This window comes from Geotrypetes seraphini, chromosome 7, assembly GCF_902459505.1.
Source record: "Geotrypetes seraphini chromosome 7, aGeoSer1.1, whole genome shotgun sequence".
Lineage (NCBI taxonomy): Eukaryota > Metazoa > Chordata > Amphibia > Gymnophiona > Dermophiidae > Geotrypetes > Geotrypetes seraphini.
In genome coordinates, this window is record NC_047090.1 from 27,823,374 (window position 1) to 27,849,864 (window position 26,491).

The 26,491-nt window shown below is 42.5% G+C and overlaps 1 protein-coding gene across 4 annotated transcripts in view; it reads left to right on the forward strand.

Moving 5' to 3' along the window:
• The window catches only part of CDK17 (cyclin dependent kinase 17), a 220,656-nt gene extending 196,926 nt beyond the window's left edge, over nucleotides 1-23,730 (forward strand). For all 4 annotated transcript variants that reach the window (XM_033951159.1, XM_033951157.1, XM_033951156.1 and 1 more), the window contains 2 exons: nucleotides 3,275-3,352; nucleotides 18,606-23,730. In XM_033951159.1, the coding sequence (XP_033807050.1) occupies nucleotides 3,275-3,352; nucleotides 18,606-18,643 (116 nt within the window). In that variant the 3' untranslated portion in view covers nucleotides 18,644-23,730. The remainder of the gene's footprint in view (nucleotides 1-3,274; nucleotides 3,353-18,605) is intronic.
• The last annotated feature ends 2,761 nt before the right edge of the window (nucleotides 23,731-26,491 follow it).

Sequence of the window (26,491 nt, forward strand, 5' to 3'; positions counted from 1 at the left end):
GGGTTGGCTTCTTAGCTGGCTTATCATAACTGGGGACCGCGCGCCTCTGTCGGGCGGGAAGGCACTCGCGCGTGCGCGGTGCGGCCTACCAGAACTTTCTAAGTTCTTAGAGTGCAATCACTCTAAAATTGTCCGTACCGGGGCTCCGTCGGTGCCGTCACCCATCAGTCAAGAATATCTGCCTGCTGTCCCTGGATAACACCTGTTACGGTAAGTAACTGTGCTATTTGGTATGTCAATGAGAGCAAAAAGTCAAATATCATCTAAGAACAACAGACTTTTATTAATAATGACAGGAGTCGCCATACAACAAATTACGAGCAATTGGAAGAATTGGAGCCAGCTCAATTATAGCTTTTGGTGGAATTCATGGTGTCATATGCATAAAATGGAACGAACATTAGCCATCCAGAAAGGGAATTTTAAGAAATTTCAAGAGACTTGGGAGCCATTAGCAAAGTATTGTAGCATCTAAATCAGGGATCTCAAAGTCCCTCCTCGAGGGCTGCAATCCAGTCAGGTTTTCAGGATTTCCCCAATGAATATGCATTGAAAGCAGTGCATGCACATAGATCTCATGTATATTCATTGTGGAAATCCTGAAAACCCGACTGGATTGCGGCCCTCGAGGAGGGACTTTGAGACCCCTGATCTAAATGTTATTTTCCCCTATAAACAAGCACATCCGGGAGGGGGGAGGGTGGAAATCTGTTAGGATAATGAATTTAAATATAATGTAATGAGGTTTATTATATAAATTTATATATTGGGCATTATGATTGGTTAGGAGGGAGGGGGGACTAATTCTGAAATGGATATTAATGATATATTAAGTGTGATATTGAAGTATAAAATGTTGTATTTATTGTAACACTTACTGTAAGTTTGAAAATAATAAAGAATTGGGGGGAAAAAAAAGAAAGTGTGGTCTCCAGAATTGTACACAATATTCTAAATGAGGTCTCACCAGTGTCTTATACAGGGGCATCAATACCTCCTTTTTCCTACTGGCCATTCTTCTCCCTATGCACCTAGTATCCTTCTAACTTTCACCATTGCCTTTTCAACCTGTTTGGCCACCTTAAGATCATCACATACTATCACACCCAAGTCCAACTCCTCTTTTGTGCTTAATCGGTCAAGTATTGGTTAATTGGTGCAATTAGTGTTAACAAACACTTCATACCAATTGGCAGTTCACATGCTTCTCCACCAACTGCACCTAACCAGCTCTGAGATCCATTTCACAGCATACTCTTAATATTCCATCTTTAAGAATAATAGGCACTCGATGTAATACAATCTTTTCAGTAACTGCTCCCACGATTTGGAATTCTCTTCCCATATATATAAGATCTGAACACAACTTACAGAAATTTAAAAATAGTTTAAAATGTTTCTTCTTTAAAGATAATAAACTATATTAAAGTAAAGTCCCCCAATGGGAAAATAACATATATAATATTACCTAAATATTCCCATATATAGAGAAAAGAGAAAAAGTGTGATGTTAATTCTTAACTCTATTTAAAATACACTCTATCTTATCTGGGAAGAGACCTCAGACACGGAGCCCACGCGCAGTCGTTATTCACAGACCGGAGAATTCAGCGTGGTTATACGCTCCCTTGCTCCAATCATTGGTCTTCTTCCCTCCTAATCTCTTATACCTATGTATGTTCTAAGAAGATATAATTATTTTTTTGAATTTTTGTTGTTTATCTATAGAAATGTCTTAATAAATAACTTCTAAAATATTCCTTTTAATCACCATATTGTGTCTACACACTCATTCCCTTGAGACTCAAACTAGCAAAAGTTTAACATGTTTGATTTGTATTCGTTACTCAGTATTCTGATAGAAAAAGTACTTAGCATTAATTTTTTGGCTTATTTTAGCAAAAGTACTTAGCTTTAGCAGTGCTCATGTATCAACCGATACCAACGTGGCCAGCGTTTCGTGGATTTGACTTTATATCCACTGCTTCAGGGCCATTTCACACATGTACCAAGCTATTGATTCAAGTACGCTACCAGCCGTCTCAACAACAAAAATTCAAAAAAATAATTATATCTTCTTAGAACATACATAGGTATAAGAGATTAGGAGGGAAGAAGACCAATGATTGGAGCAAGGGAGCGTATAACCACGCTGAATTCTCCGGTCTGTGAATAACGACTGCGCGTGGGCTCCGTGTCTGAGGTCTCTTCCCAGATAAGATAGAGTGTATTTTAAATAGAGTTAAGAATTAACATCACACTTTTTCTCTTTTCTCTATATATGGGAATATTTAGGTAATATTATATATCTTCTTTAAAGATGCCTTTAATTGAATAACCAATTTAAGTCCAGCAATTCTTAACCTTTCCCCGTCCTACTATACTTTCCTTTTTTGTACCTTTTCTTAATAAATATTGTAGTTCTCCCCTCCTTTCCTATTGTGTTTTTATAGATAAAAAAAAAAAAGAGAAGTCAAGTATGTCAAAATTGTTTGTCCCATACTCCTGTTAATGTTTTAATTATTATTGTACAACGCTTAGTATTTTATGATAAGCTTTTAATCAAATAATCAAATAAACTTGAAAGGCGCATGGACAAGTCGAGGGCATTTCTAAAAGTTAAGAGTGCTTTTATAGAATAAAGCCAGTCTGCACCTAACTTTGGTCATGGGAGTTGCACACCGTTTTTATGACTTGTAAGTCTGGAACCCAAAGTTAGGCATGACTTGTACACTATATGCAGTGCCATATATAGAATCCAGTCTATTATGTATAGTTATGGACCCTGAGGAGTCTCAGATGATTCTTCATGCCTGAAAGTATAGCTTTTCTATTCCACATAACTTTCAAATTGCAGTTTGGATCTAAGGTATTCTTAAATGGGCTGGGCTGCCACAGTGTATCACTGAGAAATCTCACACGTTTCTGTATCTATTTTCATCCACTGAATTCTCTTACTACATAGTATCCTTTTAGTACATACAATGTTATATGTACAGATGAGCCCTAGCGTGAGTGAATAATTGGAAATAGATACATTTGAATACAGTGTTTTGTGTATATGTAGGGGAAAGTTTCTTAGCAATTTTGACATTGATAGCAGGCAAAGTATTTAATGTAATGAAGAATTAATGATATGGTATCATTTTTAAATGAAAAGATTTTAGTTTGCCATTTTTTAAATGAAAGTCCAAAAGAGCTAAGGAAGTTTAATAAAATCCAACTGAATAAGAATGATATTCTTATTTCTTATGCATCCTTATCACTTTTCTAGATGTTTCATTATTCAGCCTGAAGGAAATCCAATTGCAGAAAGATCCAGGTTTTCGAAATTCTTCATACCCAGAGACAGGTATGTAATTGTAATAAATCTGAACTAAAGAATCATTTTCAGCTTTCTTTCTTTAATTATTTATATTCTGCATATCCTACAATTCTATGTGGATTACAGATTTTTCCCTATCTGACTCAGTGGGCTCACACTCTATCTAATGTACCTGGGGCACTGGGGGATTAAGTGACTTGTCCAAGGTCACTTAGGGTCATCTAATTTTAGAATAGTTTTTTGCCCTGCCACACAGTAACTACTTAAAAGTAAAACTTATTATGACTGTTAAATTTTCTGGGAATGTATGTCCATTTTATTTAATTTCATTACTTATATTTTAGTATGCAGTATGCCAAGTACACAATATTTTGGATCAGCAGAATATAAGTATTAAAAATTAAAATACAGTTAGTAAATGGTTCTAAAGGAACACACTCTATTTCATAAGATTATCACAGCTGTTGGTTAGCAAATGTGTCGCACATCTCAACCAAAGAAAATAGAAAACCAGTTAAAGCCATGGTAGAAAGCATCAAAATATTGTGTAGTAAATAATTTGTTATTATCAACCTAATTTTTGAGGAGGGCTGGCCATTTCTTGCTCCTTTAGACGTCATTCAGAACAGGGTTTGCTATCTAGCACCATGAGCCTTCTTCATGTGCAAATATCTGGAGGGGGGTATTTTCAATATTTTTTGTACTCACAAATCAATTAGTCAAGTCCTTGGCCAGTAGCCATGCAATTCTGAGTCCCAAACCTAGCCACTAAGAGTAATTTCATAACTGGGCTAAATGTGCAGAAAGGCACCTGGTGGTTTTTGGTGTTTTTTTTTATAAAGGCACATTTGTGGTGCCTTTTAATTCAATCCGTTGCCAGTGAAATGAAATCTATGTAAACAAGGCAAACTATAAACTTTCAACACACTTAACATCTATCAATATTTTTTTAATTGTTTTTTTGTTTTTATAAGTCTGCAGTATTTGCCTACCACCAGCCTAACAGTTCATGGCTGAGGTGTTTCTTGATAAAGCCTATTGGCGAAACCTGTCCGAGTAGATAGGTCCCTGCCCGACATTTGTCATATAAAGTTACAAAAGCTCCAAAAGCTAAGTACTATTTTTGGAAAAGGTTTAGCACTTTAATAGCACTTTACTAAATTGAAATGAAATGAGAAATTTTTTAACAAATATGTCAAAATGAAAGAAAGAAAAATAAGTCCGATGAGAATGAACTTGCTAATAAACACCTCAGCCATGAACTGCTAGGCTAGCAAATACTGAAGACTTATAAAAATAAAAAAACAATTTAGAAAGATATCAATAGATATTAAGTGTGTTGAAAGTTTATAGTTTGCCTTGTTTACATAGATTTTTTTTAAAAAGGCAGCATAGGCCTTATAAAATACTGCACACATCACTGCTCTTTCTAAAACTGCCACCCTTTAACATATATAACACATATATTGCTGTTTAATAGTCCAATTTTTGGAAGGGGAAACTTCATTTTCATGTTTCTTATCTTTAATATAGTATTTTAAAGCTATATATGAGAGCATAAGTAGCTAGACATGTACTTTGAGTGGAGGGGAAACTCCTGAGAGATTTGCTTTTGTGGTTTTGTAAATAAGTACATCTAGTCCTTCAAATGTAACTTAACTATACAATTGTGCATATCCAGTACTTAGCTACAGTCTGACTCGCATTTCCATAATGTTCTTTTAAACAGAAAATAAACAAGTAACTGGTAATTGCAGCAAAGCAATGACAAAGAGTAAATTGACTTTTTAATCTTTGTTTTAAGTTCCTTATTAACCTTGCTAGTATAGTTGTCTATAGGCAAGCAACAGGAATAGGACAAATAAAATAGATCCGTGTTAGATGATTGTCTAGTGCCCTGTTCAGCGCAAGGCCAATGAGCCAGTGGGGGGAAGGGGGGGGTTAGAGTTGTATTGGATGCAGAGTCTGGCAGTTTGTGGGTCTGTATTTGAAAAGGGTTTTATTTTTTTCTGTTTTCTGCATGTGTTCTGGTGGGGATGGAAGTTGAGAAACTTTGCTTGATGATGTGGCCTCCAAGTAGGGAGATATTTTGTCAGATCTCCTTCAACTCTTTTGAACTCAAAATGGCCCCAACTTAAAAATTAGTGAAGACCACTAGTGGGAGATGCTGTCTATTACACCTGGAAGAATCCGTCTTAACTGCCACTTTTCAAATGATCAAATTGTATTGTGCTGGGCTTCTCTCCTTCCCATCTTAGTCTTATTCTTAACTTATTTTCTTAATCCAAGGACATGTTTATAAATTTCGGGGGATAGAAAGCCTGTGTTTATCTTTTAACCCCAAAAGTTACCCTCTGATTGTACCTTCTTTCCAAATGAAAAAGGAAAAGGATTTTTAGGTTTCAGACAAGATGGCTTTAAGGCTTTTCTTTTGTTGAGGCCTTTGGTTAACTTACTACTTGAGATTTTGTTGGGTTTCCAGATTTGGATTTTATGGGCTCTAGTATTCTGTATTGACTTTCCCTTGTATTAAAATAATTGGGGTTATTTGGGGGTTTTTTTTTTAAATTGTTTATTCATTTTACATCTTACAACAAGTGATCAGAAAATAGCATTCAAATTTATACAGTATCACTTGATTATAAGAACATAAGAACATAAGCAGTGCCTCCGCCGGGTCAGACCATAGGTCCATCCTGCCCGGCACTCCGCTCCCGCGGCGGCCCAAACAGGTCACGACCTGTCTGAATCACCAGAAGGAACTCCCTTGCCACCTTGGTTTCTCATTGAAGTCCTATCTTCCCATCGAAGTCCTAACCCTCCGGTCTTGCACATGCACGACCTGGTTGGGTTTCTATACTTATTACCTGGTTAGCTTTCTATACTTGTGTTACATCCCAGCTCCTCCCTCAGTATCCCACGATCCCTTTATCCCTCAGGAATCCGTCCAATCCCTGTTTGAATCCCTGTACCGTACTCTGCCTGATCACTTCCTCCGGTAGCGCATTCCAAGTATCCACGACCCTTTGGGTGAAAAAAAACTTCCTTGCATTTGTTTTGAACCTATCTCCCTTCAGTTTCTCTGAATGCCCCCTCGTACTTGTTGTCCCCTTCAGCCTGAAGAATCTGTCCCTATCCACCCTCTCTATGCCCCTCATGATCTTGAAGGTCTCTATCATATCTCCCCTGAGCCTCCTTTTTTCCAGAGAGAAGAGCCCCAGCCTATCCAACCTCTCGGCGTATGGGCAGTGTTCCAGCCCTTTTACCAGTTTCGTTGCTCTCCTTTGGACTCTCTCAAGTACCGCCATGTCCTTCTTGAGGTGCGGCGACCAATACTGAACGCAGTATTCCAGATGTGGACGCACCATCGCTCGATACAATGGCATGATGACTTCCCGCGTCCTGGTTGTTATGCCCCTCTTTATGATGCCCAGCATCCTTTTGGCTTTTTTCGAGGCTGCTGCGCACTGCGCCGATGGCTTCAGTGATGCATCCACCAGCACACCCAAGTCTCTCTCAAGTCTGCTGTCTCCCATCAATGCCCCCCCCCCAATTTGTAGTTGAACAACAGGTTCTTTTTACCTATATGCATGACCTTGCATTTTTCCACGTTAAAGCGCATTTGCCATTTGTTTGCCCAGTCTTCCAGCTTGTCCAGGTCCCTTTGCAGGTCCTCACACTCCTCCCTGGACCTAACTCTGCCGCACAGTTTGGTATCGTCTGCAAATTTTATAACCTCGCACTTTGCCTCCTTTTCCAGGTCATTGATAAATATGTTGAAGAGCAACGGCCCCAGCACCGATCCCTGTGGCATACCGCTCGTGACTCCCCGCCAGTCAGAATATTGGCCCTTCACTCCGACCCTCTGCAGTCTACCCGACAACCAGTGCTCGATCCATCTGTGCACATCCCCTCCCACCTCTATCATTTTTAACTTAAATATAATATTTAAACCCTCCCTCCCAACCCTACTAATTCATATGTAGTTACATATATCATATAATATATTATATAGTCTATCCTATTAATCTAAACATTTAATATCAAATCAGAAATCCCTCCCCCCCCATACACACTTTGCAATTATACCTTTATATAATTATAAATGAATCTTGTGTTATGTATGCATTAGAGAAGGGCTTCCCAAGTCCGGTGGTCCTCAAGATTTTCTGGATATCCACAGTGAACATGCATGAGAGAGATTTGCATACCAAGAAAGCAGTGCAGGCAAATCTCTTTCATGCATATTCATTGGAGATATCCAGAAAACCTGGCCTGCCAGTAGATCTTGAGGACCGGACTTGGGCAGCCCTGTATTAGAGAATGGCACGGGGACAAATTTGTCCCCGACCCCGCAGGAAATCAATTTCCCTGTCCCGTCCCCGTTAGTTTTGTTGCTGTCTCTATCCCTGCCCCTTTCCTGTAAGCTCTGCCTTAACCGCACAAGCCTTGAAAACTTATGATTTTAAAATGCTTGAGGCTTGTGCAGATGAGGGACAGAGCTTGGAGGAATGGGGGGCAAGGACAGGAAAAGAACTCGACGGGAAATGAGTTCCCGCTGGATGGGGAAAAATTTGTCCCCATGTCATTCTTTAGTATGTATGTTATATTGTTCTCCATATTTTCTTCTTCCAGTTTATGAATTATTTTAAATTTTATTCCATTGTTTTTACCCCTATTCTTTTTATTTTATTAACTGAATTCTATTGTTTTATGGTTCCTCCCTTCTATTCCTTTTTACATATTACTTTAATTCATTTAGATATCATTTACATAGATGGTACTCCTATCTGTAAAGTTAGGAATTTCTATGAAATATTTTACATGCTTCTCTCCTCTCCACTCCTTCCTGCCCTCCGTAGTCCTCCCTATCCTCTTCTAAACCCCTTCCTCTGTAATGTCGCCTAGAGCTTGTATAAAATAAATATTGATTAGTCATTGACTAGATTTGTAAAGTATCAGCATTTGTAAATAAATAAGTATGGACAGTGCTTGGTGCTATTCAGTAAAACAGTTAACATATGGATCTGGAATGGCCAAGTTGTTGTCCCCTCATACCTCTTCTAACCCATTCCCAACCTCAAATTACAACACCCCCTCGCGGTATTCACTTACGCACTTATATCCTCAGCAATAATGTCAGTGATAAATAAAACACAGACACTTTATTGATGATAATAATCAGGCCGCAGCTTTGTTTATTGGGACTACCAAGAAGCAATGAACAATTGCTTCACCCTGCGCTACAAGACATTGCAATTTTACAAAACTCACAATTGTATTCCCCTGACCCTGCCATCTCAGCGAGAGCCTAGGGGGTGGCATGGATCTCCATTCCCCTCTTCCGTGCCATGGGCCTCAAGACATATTCGCTCAATTGAGCTCGCTTCCCCTTAACCGCTCATCCCCTGATGAGCCTAGGGGGTTAGGCATGAACCGCCATGCCCCCTCCCCCTTGCAGGGTCACCTGACCCGCGGCATCACCACTCAACTGAGCTGACTGCCAAATACCCTCTCATCTTCCGATGAGCCAAAACCTTATAGCTCGGGTTACTGCCACAGGCCTGTAACATACAGCCCCCCCACCCAAAAACAAAGCTGCGACCCCGGGGATCCTGACAATTCCAACTAACTCCAGCAACCAGCACAGCAGCTAAGCATCCCCCAGGCGATCTTGGGAGAACCAAAGAACACACGAATCTGTGAGCCATCAACAGCAGCACTCCCCACACCAAAACCCCAACACTAAACACTGCGAACTAGTAAACAGCTCCACACCCGTACCTTAACTGGTCGCCACCAGATGGCTCCCGAACCCCCGGGGCATGGAACAAACACTGAGCCGCCAAATGTGACCACGGACACACAAGTACCCACGGTCAAAAAGGAAGAGGCGCTATTACCATTGTCCAGCCGCATAACTAAACCACTTCCCCGAAGAACTAGCACAGCAGAAAATCCAACACAAGGAAAGCCCACTGTGACATACACCAAGAGCTCTCCATCACCACCTACCACCACAAAGCTCACCCACCCAGACAAACACTCCAGGGAACTAGTGGCTAACAGGCAAACGCCACTCAACACAAAACCCTACCTGCGACCTACCATAGAGAACTGCCCCCCTACACCCGGTCGCAACGACACAAACAGACCCAGGGGAAGCCGCGCAGGGAACGAACAGTAGCTCCACAAAAGGGGAAAAGACACCTGCCCTGATGTACCCACAACACAGAGGCTCCCCCGGCCAAACTCTGAGACTGGAATGCCCTTCCCTACACTGGGCAGGTATAGGATGTGAAGAATACCATATGACCATCCCCTACCCCACAAAGGAACCACCCGTCAAGGAGCACTACAACGAATGACCACCACCCAAACCCGGCTGTAAGGGAACAGACAATCTGAAGAGCTAGGCCTTGACCCCTGCCCCCGGAAGACAGCACCTGGCAAGCCATGAACACCACAGCAATGCAGTGACCGACCACGGTCACACCCAAAACACCCACGACTACCTGGCCACCCCCGCTGTTGGACGAATCACCGAGTAAACCAGCCAGAACACACCTCCCACAGGAACACCATGCCGCGACACCAAGGCCTTCTCCGAGACCACTCCCAGCGCGGCTGTAAAATCACTACTATCCCATGGCATGCCAACCAACTGGAAGGGGGGAGAAGGGTGCTACAACCTGCAGCGCCATAACTGCAACTACACAACCCGCCTCCCACTCCCCAGAATCACCAAAATATTTCCAGACCAAGGGAGGGGCCAAGATACTGCCAGACCAAGCCAGCCAGCAGGCCAGAGGGGGGAAGGGGAAGGGTGCTGCTACCTGCAGTGCCATCACAGCAACCACACAGCTTGCTCCCGCCTCACACAGGCTCCCCCCCAGAGCCACCAGGATACCACCAGACCAAGCCAAGCAACCAGAAAGGGGGGGGGAGTATGCTGCAAACTGCAGCGCCATCACAGCAACTACACAACCCATTCCTGCCTCTCACGGCCCCCCCCCCCCGAACCACCAGGATACCACAAGACCAAGCCAGCCAACAGGAAAGAGAGGTGAGGAGAAGGGTGCTGCAACCCCCGGCGCCATCACAGCAATCACACAGCCCGCTTCTTCTGGCCCCACCCCCCAGGTTCACCGAGATACTACTAGACCGCCTGGCCCGGCCGAAAGCCACCGCCATAGGACATCCCCCAGTTTTACATCATGCCAACAAACTTGGGGGGGGTGCCGACCACGCAGCACAGCAACCACGCAGCCTACTCCAGCCACCCCCGGGCCCCAGGTCCAGCCCCTTATAACCATTAAATAGTCCCCGACCCCGCCCTGCTAGCAAGGGCCCGTACTATAACAATTAAATGGCCCCCCTGATCCCGCCATGCTAGCAAGGGTCCCGTTATATGATAACAATTTAAAGGCCCCCAACCCCACTGCTAGCAAGGGTCCGAGGGGTGGCATGTCTCCACATGCCGCATTGTCCCGTGTCATCCGACCCACCAAACATGGCTCCCTGCCAGCCCAACGTTCATCCCATGATGAGCCCAGCAGCCAGTAGATCCAGGACCACCGGGCCCTGCCCACAACCACCACCGCAGAACAGCCACCAGTTCTGCAGCATACCACCAAAATGGGAGGTGGGGGTGCCACTGACTGGTGGTGCCTTAACAGCAGTCACACAGCCCGCTCCAGTCACCAGTGTGTGTACCACACAACATGGTCCGTCCCCCCCTCCCTCCCCCCCCGAGAAAACCAGTAGAACCACCCAGTCCTGCCCCATGAGCCACATTTCATAGCCGTGGAACCGCCCCCCAGTCCGCGAGATGCTGGCAAAGGGCGTGCCATTGACCAGTGGTGCCCAGGCAGCAGCCACCTGACCCCCCTCCAGACCTGGACTGCAGTGGAAATGGCGCCCTCTGCAGCAACCACTCTGTTACCCAGCTGCATCCATCGCTCAGGCCATATGCACCAACAACCTCTGGCACTGAAGTGCTCCGGGACCATTCCACAGCATCCACCAGCAACCCCCACTGCAGGCTCCAGTCCTGAAAAGAAACAGCAGCAACTAGCAAGTAGTTCACGACAGGGCCCTCTGTAGTAGATCCAGACTGCACGCACGCACAGCCCTGTCCCTCACCACTTGCCATACACCTCTGCTCCTCCCAGGCCCGAGCCGCCTCCTCCCTCCCAGACTACACAGAGGTAGCCGGCGTGCCCCCAAGGAAACTGCCCCGCGAAGGCTTCCCGCGAACCTCCCGGAGGCAGCCCCCTTGCTCAGCCAACGTTCAGCGACAGCGAGGTGGGCAGGCCACCCCATGTGACTGCCGTAGCACCGTCCCTGCCCAAGACCCCACATACAAGGTGGACTCCTACAGCACCCCCCTGGTGCACCCCTATAGCCTGCTGCTAGAAATGCCCCAGTGTCGGAAAGCCCACCCCCAGAGGAGCTCTGTGAGGCCTCAGCTGGAACCCCTAAGAATCCAGCCCCCCTGCATTGCCCCCCCCCCATGACCAAAACCTCCAACAGACACCCCAAGGCCCCATTCCAGTCCCCGTGCCAAGGACCGCCGGGAATGTAGCAACGAACCACCACTGGGTGCCGTTCCCAACCAGGCAACCGGAGCTCTACAATGTGACCTGAACATTCCAGAGCCCCGATAGCCCGGCAACGCCGCCGCCTGAAACCAGGCCCAGGAAAACATAAGAACATAAGCATTGCCTCTGCTGGGTCAGACCAGAGGTCCATCATGCCCAGCAGTCCGCTCACGTGGCAGCCCATCAGGTCCAGGACCTGTATAGTATTCCTCTATCTATACCCTTGTATCCCTTTTTCCTTCAGGAAATTATCTAATCCCTTCTTGAATCCCAATACCGTACTCTGTCCTATCACACCCTCTGGAAGTGCATTCCAAGTGTCCACCACCCTTTGAGTGAAGAAGAACTTCCTAGCATTGGTTCTGAATATGTCCCCTTTTAATTTTTCCAAATGCCCTCTCGTTCTTTTAGTTTTCGAAAGTTTGAAGAATCTGTCCCCCTCCACTTTCTCTATGCCTTTCATGATCTTGTAAGTCTCTATCATGTCCCCTCTAAGTCTCCCCTTTTCCAGGGAAAGAGCCCCAGTTTCTCTAATCTCTCAACATATGAAAGGTTTTCCATACCCTTTATCAATCGTGTCACTCTTTTTTGGACCCTCTCGAGTATCGCCATATCCTTCTTAAGGTACAGCAACCAATATTGGAAGCAGTACTCCAGATGCGGGCGCACCATCGCCCAATACAACGGCAGGATAACTTCTTTCGTTCTGGTTGTAATACCTTTCTTGATAATACCTAGCATTCTGTTCGCCTTCTTAGAGGCCGCTTCATTGTCTTGTCCACCAGTACCCCCAAGTCCTTTTCTAGGCTACTTTCACCCATTACCAACCCTCCCATCGTATAGCTGTACATCGGGTTTCTGTTTCCTACATGCAAGACTTTACATTTCTCTACATTAAAGTTCATCTGACATCTCGTCGCCCACTCTCCCAGTTTGTTCAGGTCCCTTTGTAAATCTTCACAGTCCTAACCTCACTAAATAGTTTTGTCTTGTCTGCGAACTTTATAACTTCGCACTTCGTCCCTGTTTCTACATCATTTATAAATACATTGAACAGCAGCGGTCCGAGTACCGACCCCTGTGGAACACCACTCATGACCCTCCTCCAGTCAGAGTAGTAGCCCTTCACTCCCACCCTTTGCCTCCTACCCGCCCACCAATTTCCGATCCACCTATGTACGTCTCCTTCCACCCCATGGTTCTTTAGTTTCCGCAGTAAGCGTTCATGGGGGTACCTTGTCAAAGGCTTTTTGGAAATCCAGGTATACAATGTCTATGGGTCCCCTTTGTCCATCCGTTTGTTAATTCCTTCGAAGAAGTGCAATAAGTTCGTTTGGCACGATCTTCCCTTGCAGAAGCCATGTTGGCTTGTTTTCATCAGTTTGTTCCTTTCTAGATGCTCATTGATGCTGTCTTTTATCAGTTCTTCCGCCAACTTCCCCGGAACCGAAGTCAAACTTACCGGTCTGTAGTTCCCTGGGTTGCCTCTCGATCCTATTTTGAAGATGGGCATAACATTAGCTATCTTCCAATCCTCTAGGATCACACCTGTTTTCAGGGATAGATTGCAAACCTGCTGTAGTAGTTCCGCTATTTCCTCCTTTAGTTCTTTCAATACCCTAGGGTGGATTCCGTCCTGGCCCGGAGATTTGTCAGTTTTTAATCTATTTATCTGCTTATGTACGTCTTCAAGGCTTACCTCCATGGATGTTAATTTATCTGCTTGATCTCCTATGAAGATTTTTTCAGGATCCGGCACGTTGGATATGTCCTCTTTTGTAAATACTGACGAAAAGAACATGTTTAGTCTATCCACCACTTCTTTTTCCTCCTTCACCACTCCTTTCCTATCTCCATCATCCAGCGTTCCCACTTCTTTCCTTGCCGGCTGCTTCCCTTTAACATATTTGAAGAACGGTTTGAAATTTCGTGCTTCCCTGGCTAGCCTATCTTCATATTCTCTTTTTGCTCTTCTAACCACACTGTGACATTCTTTTTGATGCTTCCTGTGTTCTTTCCATTTCTCCTCGGTTTTGTCCTTTTTTAATTTCCGTAATGAATTCTTCTTATCTCCTGTCGCTTTCTTCACTTCTTTAGTTATTCACGCCCGGGTCTTTTGTTTGGCTCTTTTTGCATCCTTTTCTAAATCTGGGGATATACAGATTTTGCACCTTGCTCATCGTGTCCTTGAATAAAGACCAGGCTGGGCACCACAAAAACTGAGTGGAAGGGGGGACCTATAACCCACCTACCCCAGTCTGGCCCCTCTCTCCCAGTGTACACAGACGCCCCTCGAGACAGGAAAATTGATTGGGAGCAGCCGACCCCACTGGGGACAGGAACACCATAGCCTTCAGAACAGGGAAGGAACGAAAAGCAGTGACGTGCCCAGAGTCCCACAGAGCAGCCCAGAATTTCAATCCCATCAACCTCGGTCTGAAGAGGCAGGAGCTCTACCCCATCTCCAAAAACCTCCCTGGTAACCACCAATCCAAAGGAGCTGCCTGGAAATACACGGGGGCATGCTGCTGACCATCGCAGGTTATTGAGCAAGATGGGTTCGATGGGACTGGGTGAAACATTAACCACATGGGTTAGGGACTGGCTTAGAGGTAGACTTCAGAGGGTAGTGGTAAACGGTATCCTCTCCGATACGACGGAGGTGATCAGCGGAGTGCTGCAGGGCTCGGTCTTGGGCCCGATCCTATTTAACATCTTCGTAAGAGACTTGGCTGAGGGGCTTCGAGGTAAAATTACATTATTCGCCGATGATGCCAAACTATGCAACATAGTAGGCAACCGCACAACAGATGAAAGCACAGTGCTCGACAAAAGCTCAGTGCCCGACAGTATGACGCAGGACCTACTCCTGCTGGAGCATTGGTCAAAGACTTGGCAACTAAGTTTCAAGCGTTTTATTTGGTCCCGTGATCATATGAAGGAGTTTGTTTAATCACATTTGTGGAGGATCTATTTGCACTCAGTGCTTCTTGTGGTACACAGACTTGGTTATATGCGACTTTGCACTTTGAACTCTGAACTTTTTAGGAGCTCTATTCGCCATCTTGGATTTCCTGGAGCCTGCACGCCTTGGAACTTTCAGCTGTTTGTTTTATGTGCCTATTTGAACTATTTTGAGATAAGTATTTATTCAGCACTCATTTTATTTAATCTTGATTAGTGCTCATTTCTTATGTGTTTATCTTTGCACATGATTATGTTTGTCTTTCATATGATCAAGTAGGTTTGAGTATGTCTATATGTATGTCTTTTTAAAGAAATATTTTTGATGTTATGATATTAATAAAGTTGAGATATATTTATTTATCATATTAGTTATATATTTATACTGATGTAGGTATTACTTGAACAATTCACATCAACTCTTGTGCTATTAATGTATTAAGAAGATTTACTGAGAAGGGTTGGCTTGGAGTATATGTATTTAACTAAGTTTCAATGCCAAAAAATGCAAGGTCATGCACCTTGGCGGCAAAAATCCATGCAGGACTTACACCCTAAATGGTGAGATCCTAGCAAGGACTGTAGCAGAACGTGACTTGGGGGTGATTATTAGCGAAGACATGAAGACTGCCAATCAAGTGGAGAAAGCTTCATCCAGGGCTAGACAAATCATGGGCTGTATCCGTAGAAATTTCATCAGCCGTAAGCCCGAGGTCATAATGCCGTTGTACAGATCCATGGTGAGACCCCATCTGGAATACTGTGTACAATTCTGGAAGCCGCATTATCAAAAAGATGTGCGGAGAGTTGAGTCGGTTCAGCGAATGGCCACCAGGATGGTCTTAGGACTCAAGGATCTCCCATATGAGGAACGACTGGGTAAGTTGAGGAACGCAGAGAGAGGGGAGACATGATCGAGACGTTCAAATATGTCACAGGCCGTATCGAGGTGGAAGAGGATCTCTTTTTCCTTAAAGGACCCACGGCAACAAGAGGGCATCCGTTGAAAATCAGGGGTGGGAAATTTCATGGCGACACCAGGAAGGGTGGTTGACCGCTGGAATAATCTTCCACAACAGGTAATTGAGGCCAGCAGCGTGCCAGATTTTAAGAAAAGATGGGGATGTGGGATCTCTTCATGGAGATAGTTAGGAGGTGGGCCATTAGTGTGGGCAGACTAGATGGGCCGTAGCCCTTTTCTGCCGTCATTTTCTATGTTTTTATGACCGAGCCAGCCCACAGGACCAGTGCTCACCTCCCCCCGTTTCCTGAAGCTGCCCAGGAGGTATCCCGAAAGCACCTGGACCCATCGGGAGGAGGCCAGCGGTCACAGCCCAACCTTGCCAGCATGTAGACCAGACACCCCTCACCCGAGGCCCCACACTCCCGCACCCAATTCACGCGTGCCCCCCCAACAAACCGGTGCAAACCACACAGCAGTACAGGCCCCGCCACCCAATACGAGCCGGAGGCCCACACCTGCCGCCCTGATGCTCTCCACACGCACATGACGCCGAGCCAACAGGCCAGTGCCCAGCAGAATCCCCGACACAGTGCCGACCATACTGGAATCGAGCATATGAGCCCCGCCCTGGCACAACCCTCCAAGACAGGCAGCATAGACAAGGAGCCCCGAAGCAGCCCGAGAACACCGGCCGACTCCACCGACAAGGGGGAGCATACCTGCTGTACTAGAGGCACGGCGCGCTGCTCCACCATTTCAACCGCCACAAGCCAGCTGGAAGAGAATGCCACGGATGCACGCCCACAAGGCAGGCCCTCAGGACGACGCCCGCAGCACGGAGCAACCAGTGCGCCCGACACGCAGCCCACCGGCCGGTTCCGGCTGTTTCCCGTCCCCAGCGCCACCCAACCGCGAGCCCCAAGCACTCCCGTCACACGAGGCCTAGAGCTAAGGCCTGCATGCATACCCATGTAGACAGCAGTGACAGCTGCAACCCTTGCCCTGTGAACCCCCCGTCAAAGGAGACAAGCCCACACTTCGACCTCAAGACTGCACCCGCAGGGGCAGGTCCTCTCCCACCCGGCTCACGCACCATGGTGGAGCCAGAAATACTGGAGCCAGGGGGAGAAGGCAGCCCAAATATTTTAACTGAAGTGATCTTGAGTTATGGATTTATTTAATCATTATTATTATTTATTAAAAGGAAAAGGATTATTAGGGTGTTAAATAGGAAACAGAGCAAGGACCATGGTACCTGCAAAGTTGCCTTCGAGGGACAGGGATGCGCACTGTTCCTCGAAGGGATGCAACCTATAATCCCCTTCCCATCATTCCCTGCTTCCCCTTGCACAACCAATCCATTCCCGGCGGGAAACCAAGTCCCTCCTTTCCATCTCCTTTCCACCTCCAACCCACTCTTACTCAACTACCTCTCCCATACCCTAGCAAACTGTCTCAACATGGGCGACTACTTTGGTCATCCAGCCCATTGTTATAGTCACCCATCAAGACTAGCTCTTGGGCTCTTTTTATCACAGTTCAGTGTTCTCTATAGTGGAATGGAAGAGGAACACTGAAGATACTCACATACATTTTTTTCTCTTTGTAAAAGGATATAAAACAATAATTTCTTCCTTCTGACCACCAATTATTTTTTTACTTTTGGAGAATTTGCTGCTTTGCAAGTACAGTAAAACCTTGGATTGCAAGTAACTTGGTTTGCAAGACAAGCAAAACATTTTATTAATATTTAACTTGATATACAAGCAATGTCTTGCAATACAAGTACATACAATATACACACATCACAACTGAGCCGATGGTAGTTCTCTCTCTGACGCTGCAAGAGTGTAGTAACTGTTCTAAATGAGCAAGGTCTTGCAATACAAGCACGTATAGTATTTTTTATTAAAGTTTTTGGGGTTGTGGAACGAATCGTCTTGAGTTTCCATTATTTCCTATGGGGAAATTCACTTTAATATAAGAGTGCTTTGGATTACAAGCATGCTTCTAAAACAAATTATGTTCATAAGCCAAGGTTTTACTGTACTTACCATATACTGTATACTCAACTATAAGTAAGATGACCCTGGTTGGTTTTGTTTTTTGTATTTTAAATATATGAGGCTGAAAAATTGAGCACCCCAACCCCTTGGCAGCACATTCTCTTCCCCAGAAGCCCATGGGTTCAGCATTTTAACCCCACCCCCACATCCTTTGCTGTGTTAGCTTCCAAAGTATTTCTGATTTGTCTCACCGCCTTTGATTCAACTTTCTGTTTAGCAGGCCGAATCGGAGAATATTGTGAGAAAAGCAAGTAAGCGGCAGTCTAGGAAGATCACTGCACTGCTCGCAGCTCTAAAGAAGATACTTTGAAAAGAACGCAATGAGGGGGATGGGAGATTGAAATGCTGACACAGGGAGCAATTTTTGGACCCTAGTGGTGGGTGGGAGGGAGGGAGAGACAGGTGCTGGTCCAGGTGAGGGAGGGAGGACTGAAGAGTAGCCTTGACTTACACTAGAATTACAGTATTTTTGTTTTCTAGTTGCAAAACTGCACTTATGCATGATGTCAACTTGTAATCTGCCTTGATTTGCATTTGTGAAAAAGGCAATTTTAGCAAATTCTAATAAACGTATATAATAGTGAATGTACTCTTGGGTAGTCTTGGGCTAGCAGGAAATTAACTGTTGCCCAGAGGGACATGACTGAAAACCAGATTTACAGATTTTTTTTCTTAAATCTTAGGACACGGGAAGAACAGAAGACAAAGCATGCTGTTCTAACAGTTTCCAGCACCAGTCCAAGCCTTGTATTACCAAGGACACTGAGCTGAATGCAATTATTACTTCTGGTGGACTTCAACTATCTATTTTGTCTACACTGTCCTATTTACAGTGGAGTCTTTTTATTTCTGACCTGCAGATTATGTCTTTTATATTTGTTGTCACAGTGTGACAAAATTTTGTACAGTTGGTTTTAAGGTCTCCTCTGCCGTTAGAGCCAGTAGGTTACAGTTGTTGGTGTAACTGTAGCTGCAATTTTTGTGCAGGACTGAGAAACACAGTGCATTATTTATTGCAGATTCATTGCTGCTAAAGAACTACTGTCTATATGTTTAATGCAAGAAACAGTTGAATGCTTGAAGAAATTGCAGTGACATTTATAATATGTGAATGCATCTGTTTCTCCTGATGAATTGTTTAGTGTAGTTTGATTATTTTTTTGTTGTTGTTGTTTGTTCTTTAAATCAGGGAAACACTAGTGAGCTATGCCCCACCTGGAATACAAACCCCTGGAAAGCTAGTTGAAATAATATGTTGAAGGCTTACCTGTAGCTACCAGCCATGCAGAATTAAATTCCTGTTGGAATTACATCTATTGTAAATAAATTCATGGGATCAGCCATTTGATGGTACCTTTAAATAGGAGGTCTCTGCAACTGAAATTCCAAGGGACTTTTACTTAAGTGGCCTCGTTTGGACCAGCATTTTATTATGACTTTTTTTTTTGCCTTGAATCAAGTGAAAGCATGCATGGAGGCAGCCATGGTTAAGCTCACATTTTTTTTCTTTTCTTTTTTATTTGCTTGGGGGTTTGTTTGTTTTTTTATCCCAGCAGTTTCTCCTTTCTGCTTTTAGGTTTCCAGCTCAATCAAAACTGGCCTCTGCTGGGATAGGGTGCCATAAGTCTTCAGGTTGTCTGAGAAATTTTCTTTAATTTTCTATCCAGCTCCTTGTTTGCTCAAGCTATTGCAGTGCCAGTACTTGGGCAAAACCATAAATTGTGGCTCCCTCAGAAATCTAGCTGACATTGAACCTAAGGCCTGGATTCCGTAAACAGCACCGTGATCATCAGCCACCCACAAAAATGACCCCGATCGTGTGTCAATTATGCAGTGGTGCCATTTATAGAATTGTGGCCTCGTTGCAGAAAGGCGCCAGAAATGTAGGCCAGGGTTTTCAAGGCCTACATTTCCAGCACCTACCTGTGACAAGAATCAGGACTATGGAGATGCCAACCGACACCTAAGGGTACTTCCCGCGTTAACTACGCCTGTTTTATTCTTAGGCGCTGGCAGACATCTCCGCAGTTGCAATTCCAGCACTGTCTTCTTTTTTTTTTAATGACAGCTTAATTGCTTTTAAATGACACGATCAATTATCATGTCAATTTAAAGGCAATTAAAACAATTAAGTTAGGCTGCGATAGGGTGGCTACCGCCGCCTAATTTTCGCTTACTTGTAGAATCCAACCCTAAGTTTTGTTGCTAGGTATCACTAATGGCAGAGACTCTTTCCCTTCAACCTTATGATACTATTTGAGCAGCATCCCTAGCCAGCAGAAGCCAGGCTCAGGAGTAAAACAACAGTCTTTTGCACAGCCACTGAATCAACCCTATTCAGTTTAAATGTGATTTAAAGTTTTCAAACCACAAGGGGCATAGATTCACCAGTGTTTCCTTCTGAACTGTAATGATTCCTGGAATGTAAACCTTGCTATGCTTAACAGTTAAAATAGGTGGACCATTTTATAACACTCATACAGAGGGCAATTTTTCAAAAATGCTCATATATCTGCAAAGTCTACAGACAGCATTTACTCATGGCACTTTGCAACAGTTTTCAAAGTGATAGTATATGTGTACTTTTACTTTGAAGCTAGGCAAAGAAAAAGTGCATCTGCACTACCTTTTTGAGTGGGTATTGAGTGCATACTTTTAGAGTTTTCAAAGTATGTCTAATTTCAAACTGCACACCAACCCCCATCTCTTTTCAGCTGTAGGTAAAAATTGCATGTGCAGTGGTGGTGCTTGTGTAATTTTGGAGGTCATTTTCCAAAGCTTGCATAGAATTTACATATGTAAATAGCTTTTACATGTGCGTATGCCCTATGCAAATAGTGATTTTGGAAAAGCTGCTACTTACATATGTATAATATATATGCAGCATTGCAGTTTTGAAGGGGAAAATGACTTCAGTGGGACCAAAATGTATTCAAGTGTTTCTGATTTTGCAGTGATAATACGTGCATTTTTTGATAATCAGCATTTACATCTACTCTGAAGCCAGTATGCCGGCTAAAATGTTCATTTGTACCTGGGGTCTGCATGAGTGATTGGTTGAAGGAACGAATGTGCATACCTCTCTTGTATTTAAAACCACCTCCAAAATCTAAAAATTAGAGGTTGTATTTAACTCACCTTATTAATTGGCTCTTCTTAGATGCCTAATTTGTAATATCTGGCATTTATATATATATATATAGGTTGCAAAATTGGCACTTAGGTTTCCAAGCCCCTAGTGTTGCTTTTCATTTTCTGAATATTCTTCCCTCTAAAATGGCTGTACTACTGTACAAGCTGCAAACTACATGTGTATTAACTACACCCTCGCAAGTATTTTACAAAATGACTCCACATGCAATGAGTCTTTTGTAAAATAGTTGTGCAAGTCTAGACATGGACATCCCTTTTCCTACCTAGATAACCTATGCAAAATTGGCCTTTTCTCTACGTTTAGGAGGGACAGTTTTCAAAAAAATTGGTTCCACAGGTAATACACAGTTTTTCCAACAGAAATGGTTTTGAAACTTATCCTTGTGGAGAATAATTTTATAACAAGGCATCTAGGTTCTGAAGGAACATAGATGCATATTCTCTGAAGGTCTCCAAATATGGCTGTATTATTCCATGAACACACTTGTATCTAAGACTATTGCAGCAAGTAATATGCAATCGCAATATAACATTTTTCAATTCAGTTCTAGCATTCTTGGATCATCGGAAACTAATGCAGTAATCCTTCATTTCTTTTTGCAGGAAAACTGCTTAAATCGTCATCGATCCTTTAGTCCTTCTTTAAATTTTAAGTATTATTTTGCCTTATTTTGTTGTTTTAAAATTCTTAGCTAAAGCACTTATCTTTTTTAGCTGAAGCTCTATTGGCTATTGTAACTCAGAAGCAACCCAAATCCATCAATAATTTTTGTGCTTCTCCGTTTTTCAGACACCCTTTAATCAGATGTAGCAAATTTTCCTTATGAGTCCCCAGCCGACAGAATTTCAGCTAAAAAAGATATGTGCTTTAGCTAAGAATTTTAAATAATCAAATAAGGGAAAATAATTATTACAATTAATTTAAAGAAGGAATAAAAGATCGATGACTATTTAAACAGTTTTTCTGTAAAAAGAAATGAAAGATTATTGCATTAGTTTCCGATGATCCAAAAACGGTAGAACTGAATTGATAAATGTTATACTGAGACTGCACATTACTTGCTGTAATGTTCTCGAAAGGTAACATGTATGTATGTACCTTTTTAATTACATCAGTGGAACATCCACACATTATACCTTCCCTGAGGCAGGAGTAATTATGTGCTTGTAAGAATCTGTGCATATGTGCAAATTTAGAAAATATGCACAGAAGTGTAAATCCCAGCCCTGTTCCACCTATTGTCTGCCTCTGAGAACATCCATGTGTGTACTGTGTAAAAGTAGTTGCTACGATTTTTACTTTTATGCATATGTGTCCAGACTATTTTATAAAAGCCTACTTGAGTACATAGAATTTTTTATGCGCTCAAGTCCCTTATAAAATTAACTTCGTGTGGGTAATTTCATAACAGAGCATTAAAAATGTTATCAAAACCAGCATTTATTTTATAAAGACAGTGTGGGTGCCTTTATAAGATAAGGGTGCATACTCATGCACAAATTTATACCTGATTTGAGGCAGGTGTAAATATGGGTACAATAACTATACATAACTCTTCTAAGAGTACATAGCTTGCCATGAGCCACTTTCTATGAGTAAAGCATGTTTTACAGGTGGAAACTGGCTCTCATACAAATAAAAAGGCACCCTGCAAGACTGCACTACTTCTGCACAAAATTTGTATAAACGTTCTCCGGGGTGAAATTTGGGCAGAGTTAAGGGCTCCTTTTACTAAGCTGCTGGCACGCTACAATACCCCGTGCGCTAGACGCTAAGGCCTCCATTGAGCTGGCATTAGTGTTTCTGCGTAGCGTGCGCTAAAACTGCTAGTGCAGCTTAGTAAAAAGAGCCCTAAGTGTGCACAAGTATTTTGTAAGAAACTTAAGCACTCCTTAGAGTAGGTGTGGTTTTGTGTGACAGAATCTGTATGCTTTTGGAGGTCATTGTAGGATCCTATTTTGTAAAGACACATAGAGGTGCCTATGTTGCCGTTATAAAACATGTCACAGGCTGATTGTACAGATAAAATATCTTTAAATCAGGATTTCTTCATAGGCGCATTGATAATATATTATTGCAACTCAGAAGCCATCCAAATCCATCAATAACGTTTGTGTTTCTCAGACACTTTTTAATCAGATTTAGTAGCAAAGTTGTCTTATGAAATCATAAGAGACTCGTTCTCCAACTTGACGACGTTTCACCATTCTGCGGCAGAGAGGCCACCTCAAAGCCAATCTTTGCTCTTTGTTCAGAATCCAGATATTCACATTACACAACCAGAACATGAATGTCTGAATGAAGAGAGTAAAGATTGACTTTGAGTTACATTAATGGTGGTTGACATCACTACTCACTATGATAGATATCTAAGTGGAAATATACCTCTGATGGTCCTTAAAAAAAATATAGTTCGTTTTATATGTAGTGGGAGCCTTTCTTGCTGTGCCTTTATAAAATAAGCACAAAACATCTGTTTTGACATTTCACATTGGTAGAAAGTAATTTTATAAAATATTCCTTTTAATGCGTAGTTTACAAAGGCAGTGCGCACAACAATGACTCAGCTTTAAAACTTCTTATAGTAGAACAAATATCAACACACTTTCAGAAAATTAGTAAGCAAGAATCTTTAGTAATTCAGACTTCAGCAGTGGTGCTTAGGAAACAAACGTGTCACTGAGCTTAACGCACTACACCATCTTCATCGGTCTCTTGAAATCTTATTTATATAGTTTAATATTTATTTTTTTAGTATGGAAGTCTTTATAGCGTATCAATCTTTAAAAAACTCTTTAAGAATTTAGCTCAATGTCGGCGGGGACTTCTTCCAACTTGTTTCGCCATCAGGCTTTTTCAAGGAATCTTCCCCTTTTTTTGAACCATCCATCACTTAAGACTGCATACTCTTTGATTCTAAATAATATGCAGTCTAAGTAATGGACGATTCTAAAAAGGTGGTGGTTCCTTGGAAAAGCTTGATGGTGGAACTTGTTGGAAGAAGTCCCCGTCAACATTTAAGCTAAGTTCAGAGTTTTGTAAAGATCGATATGCTATAAAGACTTCCATACTTTAAAAAAAAAAGAAAGAAATCTTAAACTAAGATTTCAAGATTCCAATGAAGATGGTGTAGTGCGTTAAGCTCAGTGACACGTTTGCTTCCTGAGTATCACTGCTGAGATCTGAATTACTAAAGATTCTTCCTTGTGCTTAGTTTGGATGGTTATCTAATTTTCTGATAGATTACAAAGGCAACATAGGCACCTTTGTGTCTTCATAAAATACAGTAGGTGTGCAGATTAGTAAAGGAATTTATACCTGTTCTGAAGAAGGTGTAAATATATGCACCTATTTTGTATTCTCCACCCAAATTACTTTCCTGGGAAGTTCTGCTCCAAGGTGTTTGATAGATGTTTGGAGAAACCCAAGATAGATCCACATATCACAAAATGCCAAAAAACACACTGGGAATGACTAAACAAGTGGACCAGAAATTCATCAAAAGATGACCTTTATTGAGCAGTGGTGCACAATTAGCATATGTTCTTTGTAGACATGCAAAAAAGAGAAATAAAATAAATGGTTGCTACATTTATATACAATGTTGATAAGTAATCATTCAAATCAACTGATATTCAGTGCTCAGAAATTTCTGATTCTTATTTTCTTTTTTGCACATTAGTATAATACAGAAGTGTGTTGATTCTTCCCCGTTTTTCTGGGATTCCTTTGTAGACAGGCAACAGGACTCAACTTAGGTCATGTTTCAACATTAAAGTCTTCATCAGACTAGTTGGGTTGTCTTATATGTTTGCATATTTATGAAAGAATTTTGCCAAGTGGGTTATCACAGGAGCACAGTTTGATCAATCATTAACATAGATTGTGCTTCTATGGTAATAACTCGTTTGACAAAATTCTTTCATAAAATGTGCAAACATAAAAGACAACCCATCTAAGACTCTTGATAAAGGCTTTAATGTTGAAACATGGCCTGTGTTGCGTCCCATTGCCTGTCTACAAAAAACATATACTAATTATGCACCATTGCTCAGTAAAGGTCTTCTTCGGTTGAATTTCTAGTCCACCTTTATTTTATTTTAGTATTTATATATCACTTATAGCCTAAGTGGTTCACATTCAGGTACTCAAGATTTTTCCTTGTCTGTCCCAGTAGGCTCACAATCTACCTAATGTACCTGGGGCAATGGGGGATTAAGTGACTTGCCCAGGGTCACAAGGAGCATCATGGGATTTGAACTCACAACCTCAGGGTGCTGAGGCTGTAGCTCTAACCACTCCCCACTGTTTAGTCATTCCCGCTGTTTTGTCTCTAAATATTTGGGTATATGTACACCTGATTCTGGGATTCTGTTTTAGAAGAGCATCCGGCCTTCTGTATAGCCTTTATAATAAGTATCCTCTTAAAAAAATTACCCCCATGGGAGATAATTTTATGAAGCTATTTTTGTGTGCTTGCGACTTCTTATAAAATATCCACTGGCATAAAATGACATGACATGACATGTACTATTGCTAGTGGGCATGTACAGTGGTGGAGTGTGACCAGAATGTGGGCCGAGTTCACAAAGTAACTACCTAGATATAAAATATTCTAATTTGCAAACATACTTGACTAATCTAGATGTGGACATTTGCACCAGTTCAGGACCATGTTGTCTCTAAGTTAGGCGTCATTTCTTCTGCTTACATTAGTATTTTATAAAGACACATAGGTACCTATGTGATTTATAAAATAATGCCTATGTAAGCACCTACTTGCCCTATTATAAAGTTAACCTTATAGAGGGCTATTATTAACAGTAGATGCAAATTTTCCTTTATACAATACTGGTGTAATAGGTAAAATTTAGGCACCAGCATTACGCCAGCCATAGACCTTGAGTAAATGCATGCATCTACATTGCTGAAACACATGTGTAAATTCTGATATATATAATTTTACTTTGTTACTGTGTGCCCCACCCATGACTGTGCCCATATGCTTCCCATGTATATGCCCATTTTCCAACTACAGTAGACTCTCAGTTAACCAGCACCCATGGGGATTGATAGATGCCGGATAAATGTAGCTTCTGGTTGCTTGAAAAGTTACTATTACAAACAGGCCTAACTAATACTATACCCCATACTATGCCATACCATAAACTGTTCCAGACAGACTACCGAACATGTGGTAGGCAAAGCATACGCATACTCAAGTGTGACGTGCCAAGTTTGCACTTAAATTTCTGCCAGAAATTGATTTTATATTCATTTTTATTTAAAAGTACTACAATATTTCTTTGGGTATTTTTTTTTCTGTGCTGGTTACTTGAGTTCCAGTTAACAGAGAGTCTACTGCAGTGGTTCCAAACCCTGTCCTGGAGGACCACCAGGCCAATTGGGTTTTCA